At 35.4% G+C, this 17,044-nt stretch overlaps 1 protein-coding gene across 3 annotated transcripts in view; it reads right to left on the bottom strand.

Moving 5' to 3' along the window:
- FNIP1 (folliculin interacting protein 1) overlaps nt 1-17,044 on the bottom strand; it is a 129,886-nt gene that overhangs the window by 54,169 nt on the left and 58,673 nt on the right. For all 3 annotated transcript variants that reach the window (XM_081232443.1, XM_081232444.1, XM_081232442.1), the window contains exons 3-6: nt 10,558-10,692; nt 6,839-6,939; nt 6,499-6,573; nt 5,068-5,159 (exon numbers count right to left, since the gene is read on the bottom strand). In XM_081232443.1, the coding sequence (XP_081088569.1) occupies nt 5,068-5,159; nt 6,499-6,573; nt 6,839-6,939; nt 10,558-10,692 (403 nt within the window). The remainder of the gene's footprint in view (nt 1-5,067; nt 5,160-6,498; nt 6,574-6,838; nt 6,940-10,557; nt 10,693-17,044) is intronic.

Here is a 17,044-nt window from a genome sequence, read left to right on the forward strand (position 1 = left end):
TGAATGCAGAAGAAGATATGAGAATCCAGCTGTTTCTATTAAGCCAGACAATAAAAAGTTTTGCAAAAATGTAAAACAATGCTACTCTAAGTTTTCTTGTCTTGGAAAGTATAGTTATTTCAAAACATGTTATTTATATTAACATAAAAAGGGTTATAAGTGTTATTATTTTTTTTTTTGAACCTCCTGGTAAGTCTGTGGAATCTGTCATGAAAGACAGGAAGAACCATACCCTTCTTGGGGAGAAAGGCAACAATGTTAATATAAAGAAAACTGGGACGAATCTGCTAGATGTTTCTAGAAATAGTTTTATGGGATTTTTTTTTCAATCATGAAAGTAATATACTCTCATTGAGAAAAAAAAACTGGGAAAAGCAGAAAAGTATAAAGAAGAAAATAGAAATCAGCTATAATCCCCCTACACAGCAATAACCATAGTAAAATTTTAAAGTATATTCTTACAGATTTTCCCCCATATATATGTTCTCTGTCTTTCTGTACATTTTGTATAAAAATTAGATAGTACTATTTTGTAGTCTGTAGTTTTCACTTAGAAACATGAAATGCAAATCTATCCATGTCAACAAATATAGATACGTATCATTTTTATTTTTTTTTTATTTTTTATTTTTTGTTTTGTTTTGTTTTGGTTTTTTTTATTTTTTGCTTTATAACAAATTTAATCAGTTATACATATACATATGTTTCCATATCCCCTCCCTTTTGCGTCTCCCTCCCACCCTCCCTATCCCACCCCTCCAGGCGGTCATAAAGCACCGAGCTGATCTCCCTGTGCTATGCGGCTATAAGTGTTATTTTTAATGAGTTACTAAGTAAATATTTTAAATTTTTTCTGAATTTTAATTTCTAATACAGTATGTATCAATAAATGTAACCTACATACACAAAAGCTCTCTGTGGTCCTCAATAATTTCTACGTGTGTAAAAGGGTCCTGAAACCAAGAAGTTTGAGGATGTCTGCTTACATCTTAGAAAAGAAGACTAACCTCTGAGTCTTTCCTCAACTTTGGCTTCTATTGTCCCCACTGAAACTACTCACATAGGCCACCACCAAAAGCCTTCCTGTTATTTAATGCACTCCATACTATCTTACACTACCTTACATCATATTTGATGCTGACTACATTACACTTTGAACTTTTTTCCCTCAGTTCTCATGATAACACATGCTAAGTTTTTTTTTTCTTAGTCTCCTTTATGTGATTCTCTTCTCCTACTCCATCTTTAAAGCCAGCATTCCCCAGGGTTCTATCCTCAACAATATTTCCCTCTCATTCATTCTTATGCTTTCAATTATCATTTATATGATAATAATTCTCAAATCCATGGTAGAAACTGCTAACAACCTAAAAAAGGATTGTGTTCGCCGTTGCATAACATCAAGTAGTCTGTGGGAAGCAGCCGGCCAGCTAGGGACCATATTTCTCAAACCTCCTTATATACAGGTGAAGCTGTATGATTAGTTACCACCAATGGAATGTGAGCAAAAGTGATGTATATCACTTTCAGGTTGAGGTGGTTTTGAAGGGAATGTGCCTTCTCCATACTCAATCTCTTTCCACTGGCTTTGTGTAGGTGAGCACAACCTTGGAGCCCATATTGTAAAGAAGGTAGAACTCCAAGAAGGAAGGAGACTGGACCTTTAAAACACTGCTTTGAGGAAAATTGTGAGAAAAAACCTCTATTGTTTTAAAACTATTATACATTCATTATCTTACAGCAGCTACCACCAGAATACATCTCTCTCTCTCTCTAACTAACTACCATGGCTATCTTCACTTGGATATCCTACCAATACTTCCAATTCGACATGCCTAAACCTAAAATCATCAACTCCCAATTTCTCATGTTCCTCCCGGTGAATGGAACCAATATTCATGCAATTACACAACCCAATAGCTCAGTGCCACCCCTGACTCCCCCTCTCCCCTCACCTCTTCTACCTAATTACCAAGTCTTGTCTACTCTATTTCTCCCAACAAAGTTCTCAACAACTCTTTATCCTTATGGACACAATTTTACTCTACGTCCCCATTATCTGTCACTTGGACTGTCATAAGCAGCCTTCTAATATGGGTGTTTTCTCAATCCCACTGGCTCATCTGAATCTATTCCTACAGCAATTAGAATATTCTTTTGCAGATACAAATCTGATCTGATCATGTTTCTACATTGTGAAAACTCTTCTGTTGTTGCCTTGAGAATGCACCACAAAACTCTCCAGCTATAAGAACTGCAAATGGCCAAGCACCCCAGCTGCTGTGTTCTTAAATTCACTGCCATGTTTGTGCAGGGCCACATATCCCACAGGCTGCGCCTAGCCAATGACTAAACACAGTAGCTATAGTAAGGCAGGCCCATTTTGGCAAGACATGGGTCACTTCTGACAACCAACTCTGACTCAAAGACTCATCCACAGCCTTATCAAACCTTCCTTGGACTATATGGCAGGCTGGAACATGTCCACTCAAGCTTTTATTCCTCTCTTTCACTCAAGGCAAACTTGCACCACAATCTGAGGGCTCTCTGAACCCTTCCCAGCTCCCTCTTCATTTCTCTCACCTAGTAATAATAAAATCCTTGCATGTTTAAACCTGTCTTGGCACCTGTTAAAAACCAGGAGGAAGACCCAAACTAACACACCCTCACTGGTACCCAACTGCTTACCCAAAGCATAAGTCCAAATTCCTCAGTGTAACCCAAAATGCCCTTCATGATCTGGCTCTTGCTCACTTCTTTATTTCCTTTTACTTCCTTTACTTATATCCACACTGTGCTCCACCCACACTGATTTGTTCACATTCTTTCCACACTCAATGATCTCTTGCACTAGGTCTGTGCACATGCTCCTGCTTTTTCCTAGAACATTTCTCTTCCCAACTGTCAGGCTAATTCTTCAAGTTTAGGCTCACTTCTTTAAGAAAGCCTTTTGTGATACTCCAAGACTGAACTGGGTGTTCCTTCTCATTTCTATCACAACATGCTCTTAGTTTTGTCCAAAAATTAACTACAGTATACTGTAATTGTATACTGTATTGTATTGCTTGTCTGACTTCCACTAACTAAAAATCTGTTGAGGCAGGAACTGTGTCTGGTTCACCACTGTATTCTCAGGGCCTAGCAGAGTGCTTGGCATATAATAAGTGCTTGATAAGTACTTGTTGATTAATTGGAAATTTAAAGAAAATAAGAAATGGTGCTCAAATATCCTTGATTCACAATTAAGAATGTGCAAGAAAAAGCCATTCATAACAAAGTCTGTGCTTTGTTAAATGCATTAATTTCCTATTCCATGTTAAAACAGAGGAGTTGAGTATATCTAGCAACTATAGTGTACTTTACCTTTATACATGATAATGGATTTGTATTATTAAAATAAACAGCTTTTAATAAGCCCCTTTAGCTTTTAAAAGTATCAAATTATAAAGAAAAAAAGACTTATTTCTGTCACATTTTTACTTTACTAAAATGAATGAACTGGGCTTCCCTGGTGGTGCAGTGGTTGAAGATCTGCCTGCCAATGCAGGGGACACGGGTTCAAGCCCTGGTCTGGGAAGATACCACATGCCGTAGAGCAACTAGGCCCGTGAGCCACAACTACTGAGCCTGCGCGTCTGGAGCTTGTGCTCCGCAACGAGAGGCCATGACAGTGAGAGGCCTGCACACTGCGATGAAGAGTGGCCCCCGCTCGCCACAACTAGAGAAAGCCCTCGCACAGAAACGAAGACCCAGTACAGCCAAAAATAAATAAATAAGCTAATAAATTTTTTTTTAAAATGAATGAACTAATCAAGTTAAGAAAAAGTAGAACTTCTATTTTTCTATAAAATGCATGCTTTCTACAACACGTGTCTGACACTGCAACTAGCCCGTAGTAGGTACTTAATAAATAGCTGCTATTTGAATGAACATGAATTATAAAAAATAATAGGATGCTATACTGTTAAAGGTGGGAGAAAAAGCTGTCTTCTACTAATACGTATAACTGATATTTATTAAAATTAATTACAAATAAAAATTTCACTAAACAGGGAATGAGTGAAACATTCATCCTATTCTTTTTTTTTTTAACATCTTTATTGGAGTATACTTGCTTTACAATGGTGTGTTTGTTTCTGCTTTATAACAAAGTGAATCAGCTATACATATACATATATCCCCATATCTCCTCCCTCTTGCGTCTCCCTCCCACCCTCCCTATCCCACCCCTCTAGGTGGTCACAAAGCACCGAGCTGATCTCCCTGTGCTATGCGGCTGCTTCCCACTAGCTATCTATTTTACATTTGGTAGTATATGTAAGTCCATGCCACTCTTTCACTTCATCCCAGTTTACCCATCCCCTTCCCCACGTCCTCAAGTCCATTCTCTACATCTGCGTCTTTATTCCTGTCCTGCCCCTAGGTTCTTCAGAACCAATTTTCTTTTTTTTTTTTTCTCTCTAATACACTACAGTTCGTTTTGCACTGGAAATATAGTCAGCAGTCATTTATTTGATCTAAGATAAAACAAAGGACCAGAAATTTTAGAAATAGTTTGTCACTTTAAAATGTTGAACTTAAATAACAAACAATAAACTAACCAAATTACTAAATAAGCTTCTATTTTAATAAATCTCTTAAGAAACATCAAATTTGAATATCTGCTCATCTAAATTACAGGTCCAAAAAACAAGCACCATTTTAAAATTACTCTATGGTTAGGGCAAAGAAAAGGGAGAAAGTATAATACCTGTCTCCCTCAGCTGAAATATTCAAAAGAGCTAGTAAGAGCTTTTCACATCAACAAAAGTACTTTTCAAAGATGCATCGAAATTAAAACCAAAAAACAAATAAGGTATTTCTTCAGCAGTTCTCTTTTTTCAGGTACAAAATAAACATTATGTTCAAATATATGAAAATTAAATTTTTCAAATAATACAAATATTACATATACTTGCAATTTAAATCCACTTCCAGTATTTGAAATTCTTTGGTCTTCTAACATTATTAAGAACATTATTATCTACACTATTAAGAACATTTTTAAAACGTATAAAACCGTTTTACCTATATTTCCAAGAAGTCCATTAATAACTGTGTTATTATCAGCCTTTAATGTACTGTTGTCCTGATTGATGAATTCAAGACTGTCTTGCAGCCTAAGTGGGAGGAGAAAAAAATAAATTCCAAATTCGTTTTATGCTCTTAATGGCAATTCTTTGTATACCTCAAATTTTAAGTGTAAAACTTTTTTTTTTTAAGTTTTAAGTTTCCCTATTAGTACTATAAACCAACTAATCATTTAAATCAGGGGTTGGCAAACTACACCCTGAGGGTTAAATTAAGTCTGCTGCCTGTTTCTGTAAATAAAGTTTTATTGGAATACAGCCACACCCAAGTGTCTGTCAACAGATGAATGGATAAAAAAAGACTGTCATGTATATATATAGACAGTGGATATTATTCAGCCATGAAAAGAAAAAAAGAGGAAGTCCTGCCATTTGCAACAACTTTGGTCCTTCAGGGCATTATGCTAAGTGAAATAAGTCAGATCGAGAAAGGCAAATGCTGTATGATATCACTTATATGTGGAATCTAAAAAAGCCAATTCCCTAGCGGTCCAGTGGTTAGGACTCTGTGCTTCCACTACAGGGGGCACGGGTTCAATCCCTGATTGGCAAACTAAGATCCTGCAAGCCATGAGGCACGGCCAATAAATAAATAAATAAATAAAATTTTTAAATTTGTTTAATTAAAAAGAAATTAAAAAGCCGAACTCAGGGGCTTCCCTGGTGGCGCAGTGGCTGAGAGTCCGCCTGCCGATGCAGGGGACACAGGTTCGTGCCCCGGTCCAGGAAGATCCCACATGCCGCGGAGCGGCTGGGCCCGTGAGCCATGGCCGCTGAGCCTGTACGTCCGGAGCCTGTGTTCCACAACGGGAGAAGCCACAACAGTGCGAGGCCCGCGTACCGCAAAAAAAAAAAAAAAAAAAAGCCAAACTCAGAGATGCAGAGAGCAGAGTGATGGTTACCAGGGACTGGGAGTATGGGAAATGGGGATAAAATGGTCAAAGGGTACAAACTTCTAGTTATAAGATTAACAAGTTCTGGGTGTCTAATATACAGCAAGCTAATTATAGCTAATAATACTGCATTATATCTTGAAAGTTGCTAACAGAGTAAATCTTAAATATTCTCACCACAAAAAAGAAATGGTAATTATGTGACAGGATGGTAGCAGCTAAGGCTATGGTGATAATCACTTTGCAATATATAAATGTATCAAATCAACACATCATATACTTCAAACTTACATAATGGTGTATGTCAATCATATCTCAACAAAGCTAGGGGAAAAAAATCTGGCCTCCATAAACTTTCAAACTTAAGGGATGGAATAAAATCTGAATTTATGCTGCAATCCTGAAAGCAGCTTATTGGTTTTCATACTTTGCAAACCTTAAAGAATTCATTTCTCCCTTCATTCATAACTACTTACGTATTGAGACTTCCACAGATGCTGCTGCCAGTCCGTGCAGTAAAAACTTTGCTGAGCATAAGCTGTGGAGGGGAACTATGAAGAAAAAGAGAGGGATAGAGAGAGATCAAAACTGAAACACAAGGACCTTTCCAATTTATTACAAATAAAAATGTTTAAGTCACAGAGATGTCACAGCATAGTTACAACAGCCATGAAGTAGCATTAAACCCATAAAACATCATAAACTTAGTATCTGACATGCTCAATCTGAGTGAAGACTATATGAAATTCGCCCATCTTTTAAAAAACTAAACATTCTAAAATGGATTCATCAAGAAAAATCAGAAAAATCCCTCACCGGATCTGATGAATCTTTAAGGTGGAGCCTTTGTAGCTCATTGCTACTGAGCCAAACATCATCTCTCCAAGCATATTGGCATCAGAAGAGCATCGAGAACCCTAAACAATAAGCATAACATTAATAAAATTGCAGAATTTAAAACCTATTTCAAAAACTGATTTTTATTAAAAATTCCTTTGCTGTATTCTACGTAATGTTTTTTTAAATGATTTTACGTTGTATACACTGCTCTGCAGCTTGATTTTCTTCATTTCATTTTCTTCATTTCACAATGTCTTATAGATCTAAGCATATTGTTATACATAGATTCCTTTTGAGAGCTGCACAGTACCCTCCTATATGAAAATACCAGTTTATCAAGTCTGTTCCCCTTACTGACAGGCATTTAAGTTACTTCCTGTTTTTTGCTATTACAAATAACGCTCAAATAAACATTCTTAGCCACATCTTATGCATATGCAATGCTTCTCCAGGACAGATAACAAGAAGTAGAATTCACTGAACATGCTGAACAGATTTTACCACCCCTATTGTGCAAAAAGAAGCATTTGCAAAAGGGGTAACTTGGACATTTTGCATTTTTTTAAAAAGATTTATCTTAAGCATTAGAATGTCTTGTTTGTAAAGAATTCTGATTTAAAAAGTTATTCTTTTCCATTATTCTTTAATTGTCCTCATAGGAGTCAAAAAAATCTAAAAATTGACTCATCCATTTGGTTGCTATTTATATACTGTGGCAAATACAACTAGTTAACCACCAAATATCTTATTCCTTGTTTTTTGAAGTACAAGTTGTTTCAAGGAAGCAATGTGCCCAAATGAAAAAAACTGCATTTCAGAGCCTCCCTTGCAGATAGAGGATTTCGAGTTGGTCTCTATATTCAAAGAGTTAAACCAGTGGTTGGAGTGGTAGCTTTCAGAACTATCCATTTACATGCATTCAACACAGTCCTGGTCAATGGAATATAAATGGAAATCACTGAAGATGAACACACCATAAGAGGACGACAAGGCAACAAGTATGTACACAGTAATTCTGGCTAAGTAGAAAGATAAGGAAGCTTTGGTCTCTGAGGCCACCTTGAAGCCCATAAATTATCGAGCCTAGATGGTCTCTCTCCAGGCTTGTCATGTGAAGAAACCAATCCCTAATTTGCTTAAGCCACTGTTTCATAGGATATCCCAATGCAATTCATAACCAATACAATTAACATAATAAAACAACTGATGATAAAGATGACCAAAAAACTATCTAAGGGCTTCCCTGGTGGCGCAGTGGTTGAGAGTCCGCCTGCCGATGCAGGGGACACGGGTTCATGCCCCGGTCCGGGAAGATCCCACATGCCGCGGAGCAGCTGGGCCCGTGAGCCATGGCCGCTGGGCCTGTGCGTCTGGAGCTTGTGCTCCGCAGCGGGAGAGGCCACAACAGTGAGAGGCCCGCGTACCAAAAAAAAAAAAAAAACTATCTAAGATAGTAAATGAGGATTATGCACAAATTTCACTATGCCATTCTACCATGGGAAATCAAGAACTAGAAGTTTTTAAAAATACTTAAAAGATTCTTCTGAGGATAACAATAAAGTGATGAGGACCCCCATTTTACAAGTGAAAGCCAGGGAACACATCTACATACTATTTTTCTTTTTATAATGTGATTCTCTTTTACTCTTTTGCTTGTTTACTACCTGCCTTGGGTTAAAAAAAATCTATATATTTACGTTTTGTCACCTTTCTTAAAAAGAACATCTTCAAATAGCAATCCATTTCATTATACATACTATGTTCATATTAGTTTTTTAATACATTCATTGACATATTGTTTTTTCTTTCTCAGTGCTATTGTCTTAATTTTATTTTAATAAAGGCACAAAGTTTTTTTTTAAGAAAAAATCACTTCTGATATACCTAGGTTACTACAAGAAGTAACTCTTTTATTCTTGGGATTTGGTTAAGACAAAATTTTTATTTCCTGAAGTCTAGGTATTACGAACATTTTAGAAACAGAGTAGAATAATTTTTTACATGATAAAGTAGTTTATTTTTCTTTAAGATCAACAATACCAATCTTCTTGGCAACCTAAATTGCTTCTGGATAATGACAGAAATGAGAACCTTCTCTTACAAGCTCATTTTTGTTACAATGCATCTAACTCCATTCTTATTTTGACTAAAAATAATATTTCTTACATTAAACGAGCTACACAAATTTAAATATCAAGTCATTTAAACATTTTAATATTATAATTAGAAAAGAATTCTCAGAAGGCAAAATACAGTAAAAATAAATTGGTGTATAAATTTTATGAAACCACATACTTTGCTATTAAACGTTCTCTCTGCCTGCTCTAATACATACCAAATAGTTATCATGAATATCACTGACATGTTATATATTTTAATGTGACATAATCTATAATGAAGAATATAATTAAGAAAATGCTATTATCTTTAATGCTTTTTTAAAAAGGCTCTTACTTAAAAGTTCAATTCTTTGTAAGTACTCATTGCTGAAAGCAATAATCTGTTAATACCCCGTAAATCAAAAATAATGTTCTAGTTACCTGAAATAACACTCTATCAAGTATAGTGAACTATATGCATAATAATTCAATGCCTTCTTGCTAAAAAAACAGATTTCCAAGACCATAATGAACCTACTACCAGAATATCTAGACATATAACCTGGGAACCTGTACTTTAAAAAAACTCTAGGGATTTTTGATGCAAAATGAGAATTATAATCACTCACTGCTTCAGGGTTTCTACAGTCTGGATCCATTTGCTAATACTATTTAACTGCATAACATTAGGAAGAAAGGCAAGTTTGTACAGTTGATCAAATTAGAAAACTTGTAAATTGGCATAAGTATAATGATCCTACATAGCACAGCACTATTAGGAACTTGTTAGGGTAACATGCTTAAGATGGAAGAGGAATAGAGGAGGCCAGGCAGAACTATGTAGATATTAGGACTACATACTATGTAGGTAGTCCTAACATCTGGACTTTTATAACTTCAAAGCTGTTCCACATATACTGTCATGTTGATATGGTATAAGGGTTAGTTTCTATCCAAAAACAATTTACCTAATTATAAATAATTTAAAGGTCCAGGATTCTATTTTGGTACTGCTAAATGTAAAATACCTGTGATTCATTCATGCAAACTTGAACGACACAAATTCACATTAGATGACATTTGCTTATTTGAAACCAAGTACTGATCCTATGTAAAATATAACAACATAACAAGTTTATAGAGAAGTTCCTATATAGTCAAATGATTGGTTAATTCCGTATTTTAAAAGAAGAGCCACATTAATTTTGAAAAATGAAAATGTACATTTCTATACTTCAGCCATATTTTAATTTCATACTACAGCTGACTTGTATTATATTTATCTTCATATTTCAATAATTAAAAAGTGTATAAAATAAGAAATTATTCTGGTAGCCTAAAAAATATGAAATGGGAAATAAAAAGGAGAAAATGCCCCTGCTACCTGTGCCCAAAGCTCTCTATGCTTCCCCTATCCTAAGATTTATCAAAGTTCATAAACTTACCTACTTAATTATCTGTCTCCCCAGCTATACTGTAAGCTCCAGGAGGGTAAGCACTAGTCCCTGTTACATCCTCAGTCCCTAGGATGGCATACAACACATTGTAGGTACTCAAAAATACTTGTGAATGAATAAAAGACATCAGTGATCTTACCTGGTACTTAGGACACTGGTCTTTTACATCAGAAGATGAAGTCATGGAACTATCTAAAGAGGAAGAACTGTCTCCACCAGGTTTCAGTTGGCAGCATTTCCCAAAGACTTTAACTTGAGCATCACTACAGAGCTTCTGAAATGGAGACATTATTCCCATTCATATTTTAACAGATTTTCCACCATATATAAATTATAGCATAAAAACCTTTGGAAAAACCAAGGATGAAATAATTCAAAATAACATAACCTTAATATAATGACTATTTGCATTTTACTGTATTTTCTCCAGTACTGTTTTCTATTCTTTGTCTCATAGCTATAATAATATTTGTGGCATTTTTTAACTGTACTTCACTCACCAAAATTATTAAAACATGGGAATTTTTCTATATTACAATGGTCTACACAATGTTCATTGTTGGGACTTAATTATATACTGCAGCAGTTTTCAAATTATTTGATCTCAAAAACCTATTCATGCTCTTAAAAATTATTTAGGATCCCAAAGGCATTTTGTTTATGTGTGATGTATGTATCAATATTTTCCCATATTAGAAATTAAAATTGAGGAATTTTAAAATATTTATAAATTTATTTAAATATAACAATATGGGCTCCCCTGGTGGCGCAGTGGTTGGGAGTCCGCCTGCCGATGCAGAGGACACGGGTTCGTGCCCCGGTCTGGGAGGATCCCACATGCTGCGGAGCGGCTGGGCCCGTGAACCATGGCCGCTGAGCCTGCGCATCCGGAGCCTGTGCTCCACAATGGGAGAGGCCACAGCAGTGAGAGGCCCGCGTACCACAAAAAAAAATATATATATATATATATATATACCCATTACAAGCTAATGTAAGTAATATATTTTAATGGAAAAAAACTGGGGAGATGTAGGAATAGGAAGAGAAATGCAAATGAGACATATTTCAATGTATGTTCATATATATGTAAGTTTAATCTTTTGAAATGAGAATGCATCCATGTATTGGACAGTTACATTTTTAATAATAGCTGAGCTTAGGACCAGAAGGCTGTATTGTCTAGCATGGAAGAAGAATGTATTTCAATTCTTTGCTTTAGAAATAGAGACACAGACATAGAGAACAGATGTATGGATGTATGGATAGGATACCAAGGGGGAAAGGGGTGGGGTGGGAGGATTTGGGAGGTTGGGATTGACACATATACACTACTGCCCTATTGATACTATGTATAAAATAGACAGCTGATGGGAACATACTGTATAGCACAGGGAACTCTACTTAATTCACTGTGGTATCCTAAATGGCAGGGAAAACCAAAAGGGAGGGGATATACGCATATGAATGGCTGATTCATTTTGCTGTGCAATAGAAGCTAACACAACATTGTAAAGCAACTAGATGCCAATAAAAATTAATTAATTAAAAAAATTTTTTTTTCTTTATTCCTCTTGTTCTCCTCTCCCTCCCAAACAGGTTCTAGAGCTTTCACTGCTCACAACTACCAAAGTTGCAATCCACCAAGTTCTGATACTCCTAAAAACATTGCAATGCTTTATCACATTTACCAGTATGTTCATTCTTCAAAACCCAGCTGGCCTGACTTATCTACTATTGCAAACCACCACTTATCAGTCAACAAAAGTAACTGAGTACTATGTGTACCAAGCACTAGGGAAAAGAAGTGAATAAAACAGTTCTTTTCCTCCTGGAACTAACAATCTAACAGGAGGAGATATTTAACAAGTAGACAAATTAGTATAATTAAATACATTATTTCAAATATGTCTAATAAAAGTAATAATGATAGCAACAGTTAACTCACATAGCACCTAGTATCTGGTCAGGTACTCTTCTGTTTTACATATATTTACTCTTTTATTCCTCACAACAACTCTATGAAGTAAGTACTATTATTATCCCCATTTTACAGACAAAGAGATTAAGGAGCAATGATGTTTATGTGAACTGTCCAAGAAAGAACTTAACTTAGTCTAGGCACATCAGAAATGATATTTAAACTGGAACTACAAAAAAGCATAGGAGTTAAGGTGAAAGAAGAATGGGAGGGCTAGAAAGACATTCCAGGTGGGGTAACTATATATGTCCAATCTCTGAAACAAGAAGCAATTTGCTAGAGGGAAGAAAGGGACAAACATATATCAATTCCAGGACTGAAGCATAATTTCTGCTCCTAGAAGGCCAATGTCTACTGTGCCATGTCCCCTCACTAGACCATCTTCCAACAAAGTTGTTGCTGCTTGGTTTCAAAAAAGCCATAACTTAAGAATGGGAAAGAGAAAAGACACTGTACAGAGAAAGGGGTAGGGGTGTAGGGGTGTAGGGGTGTGTGTGTGTGTGTGTGTGCGTGTGTGTGTGTGTGTGTGTGTGTCTCTCACAGCTTTTACATACACTTCTATGCACAATGTCTTATTGATCTAAAATCTCTAAAACAGGACAATCAAACTAAGTCAGAATTGAAATACACATAACATGCCTTTCCCAATGTTTAATGTGCATCTGCATTATACATTAACCAGATCCCCTCAAGGTAGGAGGATGTAATCAACTTTGAGAAAAACAGTCTCTTTCTTCTAATGCCAGCATTGTAATTTTTAAAATTAATATTCCTTTCCCATCCTGTACAGGGGATCACACTGACTAAAGGCTCATTCTGTATGTGCATACCTGACTAAAAAAAATCTCTGATGAACTTTATAATTTTAACTTGTGAATATGATACATGATTCTTTCTCTCAAAAACGCATGCCTCTCTAACTCCTGACCGGTGGAACAATTCTCAGAGCTTCTGAAAATCTGTCTCCCACGTTACAATCCTCAGTTTGGCTCAAATAAAATGATCTTTATTTCTTCTTAGCTTAATTGTTAATTGAATTTTCATCGATACAAAGAAATCTAGATCCCACTCTTTACCCTTTTCCCCACTCCACACATTGCCAATAAGTAAAATCATTTTTATTGGCTTACTATTATCCTTCCAGTATCTCTGTTTTCAAATATAAGCATATTCCTTTTCCTTTTCTCTTACAGAAAAAGTGATTCAGTTCTGCCGTTGCTTTATTTTCCACTAATATCATAGAGAATCTTTCCATCTATCTTTAGAAGTCTTCCTCATTGTTTTTTTCAAAAAAATACAGCTACACAGTATTCCAGTGTGTGAATATACTATAGCTTATTTAACCAGTCATCTGTTAATAACCCTGCCAGTGGAACTGCTGGGTCAAAACATAAATACACATAATTTTGGTAGATACTGCCAGACTACCCCTCCAAGGATGTCATTTCACTCACTCACTTTAACAGCAAAGTACTGTCATGCAACATTTGGGTTTTTGCCAATCTAAAAGGAAAGAACTAAAATCACAAGATAGTTTTAATTTTCATTTCCTTATTATGAATGAGAGGAAGAATCTTATTAAATGTGTAATGGTCATCTGTAGGTGAACTCCCTGGTCTTATCCTTCACCTAATTTTCTACTGAATGGTTCTCTTGTCTTGATTTCTAGGAATTTTTTATATAGAAAGATTACCAGCTGGTTTTATATCCTATAAAAATGTTTTCACAGGGTATCGTTTACCTTCTAATTTTCCTCATGGTAGTTTTTTTCTTTTTTCTTTGTTTGCTTTTGCTTTGTTTTGCTCAGCATCCAAGTTATTTCCGTTTCTTTTTTTATTTGGTTGTCAAATGTGTAAGTCTTTTAACTTTATGGCTTCTGCATTTTGAGCAATAGCTAAAAGCTGTTTTCCACTCCACAGATACATAGGAAGTCATGTTATCTTTTTGTAAGGTCACAGTTTTATTTTTTTTACATTTAAATGTTTGATATACTTGAGATATGAATCTAAGTTTATCTTTCTTATAATTGGCTAATTATCTCAATACCATTTATTAATCTTTACCCTGATTTAAGATGATGCCTTTATCATATATTAAATTCCTACATGTATTTAGATCTACTTCTGATCCTCTATTTCATTCCATTAGTCTATTGATCTGTTTATGTTCTAATAATATATTCTTTTAATTATTGAGACTTTAGAGTGCATTTTTCAAATCTGGTAGAACTTACTCAACCTCACTACTCTTTCTTTTTCAGTTTTCCAACCTATTACTGCTAATTTCTTTCCATTTGAACTTTAGAATCTGCTATCTAATTCCAGATACCACCACCCACCAAAAATAATAATAATAACAACAACAATAAGGTTGGCATTTTTATGGAGATAGCATTATTTTACAAAGCAACTCAGAGAGAATGGACAACTTTATAACATTGAGTATTAACCAAAAATATATTTTGTCTTTTCATTTGCTCAAGTAAGCTTTTATGTACCTCAGGAGATTTTTAAAGTTCTAAACATATAGATTTTGTTAAGTTTATGAAAAGGCATTTTTTAATTGCTATTTTATTCATTTTTTTAAGGTGCTAAAAAATAATTTTATTGAGTTCCCAAATGCTTAAAGCACTTGTCCTTTTTTACTTAGAAGCCCCCATGCTCTTTCCCTTTTTTTTTTAACATCTTTATTGGAGTATAATTGCTTTACAATGGTGTGTTAGTTTCTGCTTTATAACATAGTGAATCAGCTATACATATACATATATCCCCGTATCTCCTCCCTCTTGCGTCTCCCTCCCACCCTCCCTATCCCACAAAATTGCTATTTTAAATGGAGCCTTAACTTCCTTCATACTTCCAATTGGAAGTTATTTGTATATACTGAGTTTACTGATTTCTGTATATTAACTTTTATATAGATTCAATTACCTAACCAAATCCTATGTTCCGAATCTGATATCACAATTACGATTCAACTACTGGCACTTGTACAATGCTTCTGAGTGTACAAAACTCTAACACATTAAAATTTATATTCACCTTTCCAAAGTTATTTGAATCTGCTAATGTACAACTTTATTCTTGTATATAACCAATGAAGGCTGAAACATGTGAGTGACTATGTAACTTCACTGGGAACACATGCGCTGGATTATTGTTAACACAGAAATAATGACCAAGATAAAGATAGTATCATATGATCAAATCACACTTGATCCATTTGGCTATATCAGTGTTCAAAGAAACCACATCTCAATAATTTTTACATTTCAACTAGATGATGAATAAGGTCTGAGGATCAAAACTAAAAAAATAAAAATAAACTTTTATAAAAGAGAGAAGTTTCTTGGGCTTCCCTGGTGGCACAGTGGTTGAGAGTCCACCTGCCGATGCAGGGGACACGGGTTCGTGACCCAGTCCGGGAAGATCCCACATGCCGCGGAGCGGCTGGGTCCGTGAGCCATGGCCGCTGAGCCTGCGCGTCCAGAGCCTGTCTGTGCTCCGCAACCGGAGAGGCCACAGCAGTGAGAGGCCCACGTACCACAAAAAAAAAAAAAAAAGAGAGAGAGAAGTTTCTTGATTAAAATCACTGAATGTTCGAGTCATTTTTCGCAGAATATAACAGAATTAGAAAATAAATGTTCTGAGAAAGCTATACATTGATTAATATAATTTTATTTCAGCACTGTAAGACAATATTCAGGAAACTGCTAATGCCTAAACTATCTCATCATTATGTATGGACCCAAAATATTGTGTAGGAAGTTTAAAATGATCATTTACATCACACAGTCCCTCTTTGCCTATACAGAACTGACATGATTTGATGTTCCAAGGGTATAAGTACAGTAAAGTAGATGAAAAAAATCATTTAATGATTCCAACAGCTCACAATTTGGGAAAAAAACATGTGTTCTGTAGTGTTCAAAAGGAACATATAAAATCTTCATTAAAGTATTTACAGGATTTTGATAATAAACTTCCTAACTTTTAATTAAAGCTGATCAAAATATGTCCTGAGTATTTACCATGTGTGAGGCAGTGTGCTGTTTAGGAAACAAAGGTGAATAACAGACAAATTTTTTACTTTTTTTTGCAATTTAATAACAAATAAACATACAAATACAGCTCTGATATAGAAGTCTGTGAAAGACTATAAACAAAGGACTATGAGAAATACAGCTATGATATAGAAGGTCTATGAAAGACTATAAACAAAGGACTATGAGAATTCTTATGTAGCAGAAAAATCAGAAAGGATTCATAAAGTTGTGATACAATAAACCTTGAAAGAAGATAAATCTTCATCTAGGGAGATAGCACATAATATGAGGATATATAAAACAACTGAGACTGGAAATATTCAAGGCTGTTTGATTTCTAGTCACTGATGAGTCTAGAGGAAAGTCTGAAAAAGTAGAAGCAGGCTGACAAGAAAATTTCAGAAGACTGAGCAATGAGTGGATGGTATGAGCTTAGAGCTGGTAGACAGATTACTACTGAGAGACTAAGAGACACAGAGAAGAGACTAAGAGATACAAAGGAGAGATTGAGCTGAGACACTGAGGAGAGCCGGAGAGAGAGTGAGGCAGAGAGACTAAGATACACCAACAAACACTGAGAAGGACAAAAAAAGACAGAGACAG

The sequence above is a fragment of the Mesoplodon bidens genome (assembly GCF_964165515.1).
Source record: "Mesoplodon bidens genome assembly, chromosome: 4".
Classification (NCBI taxonomy): Eukaryota; Metazoa; Chordata; class Mammalia; order Artiodactyla; family Ziphiidae; genus Mesoplodon; species Mesoplodon bidens.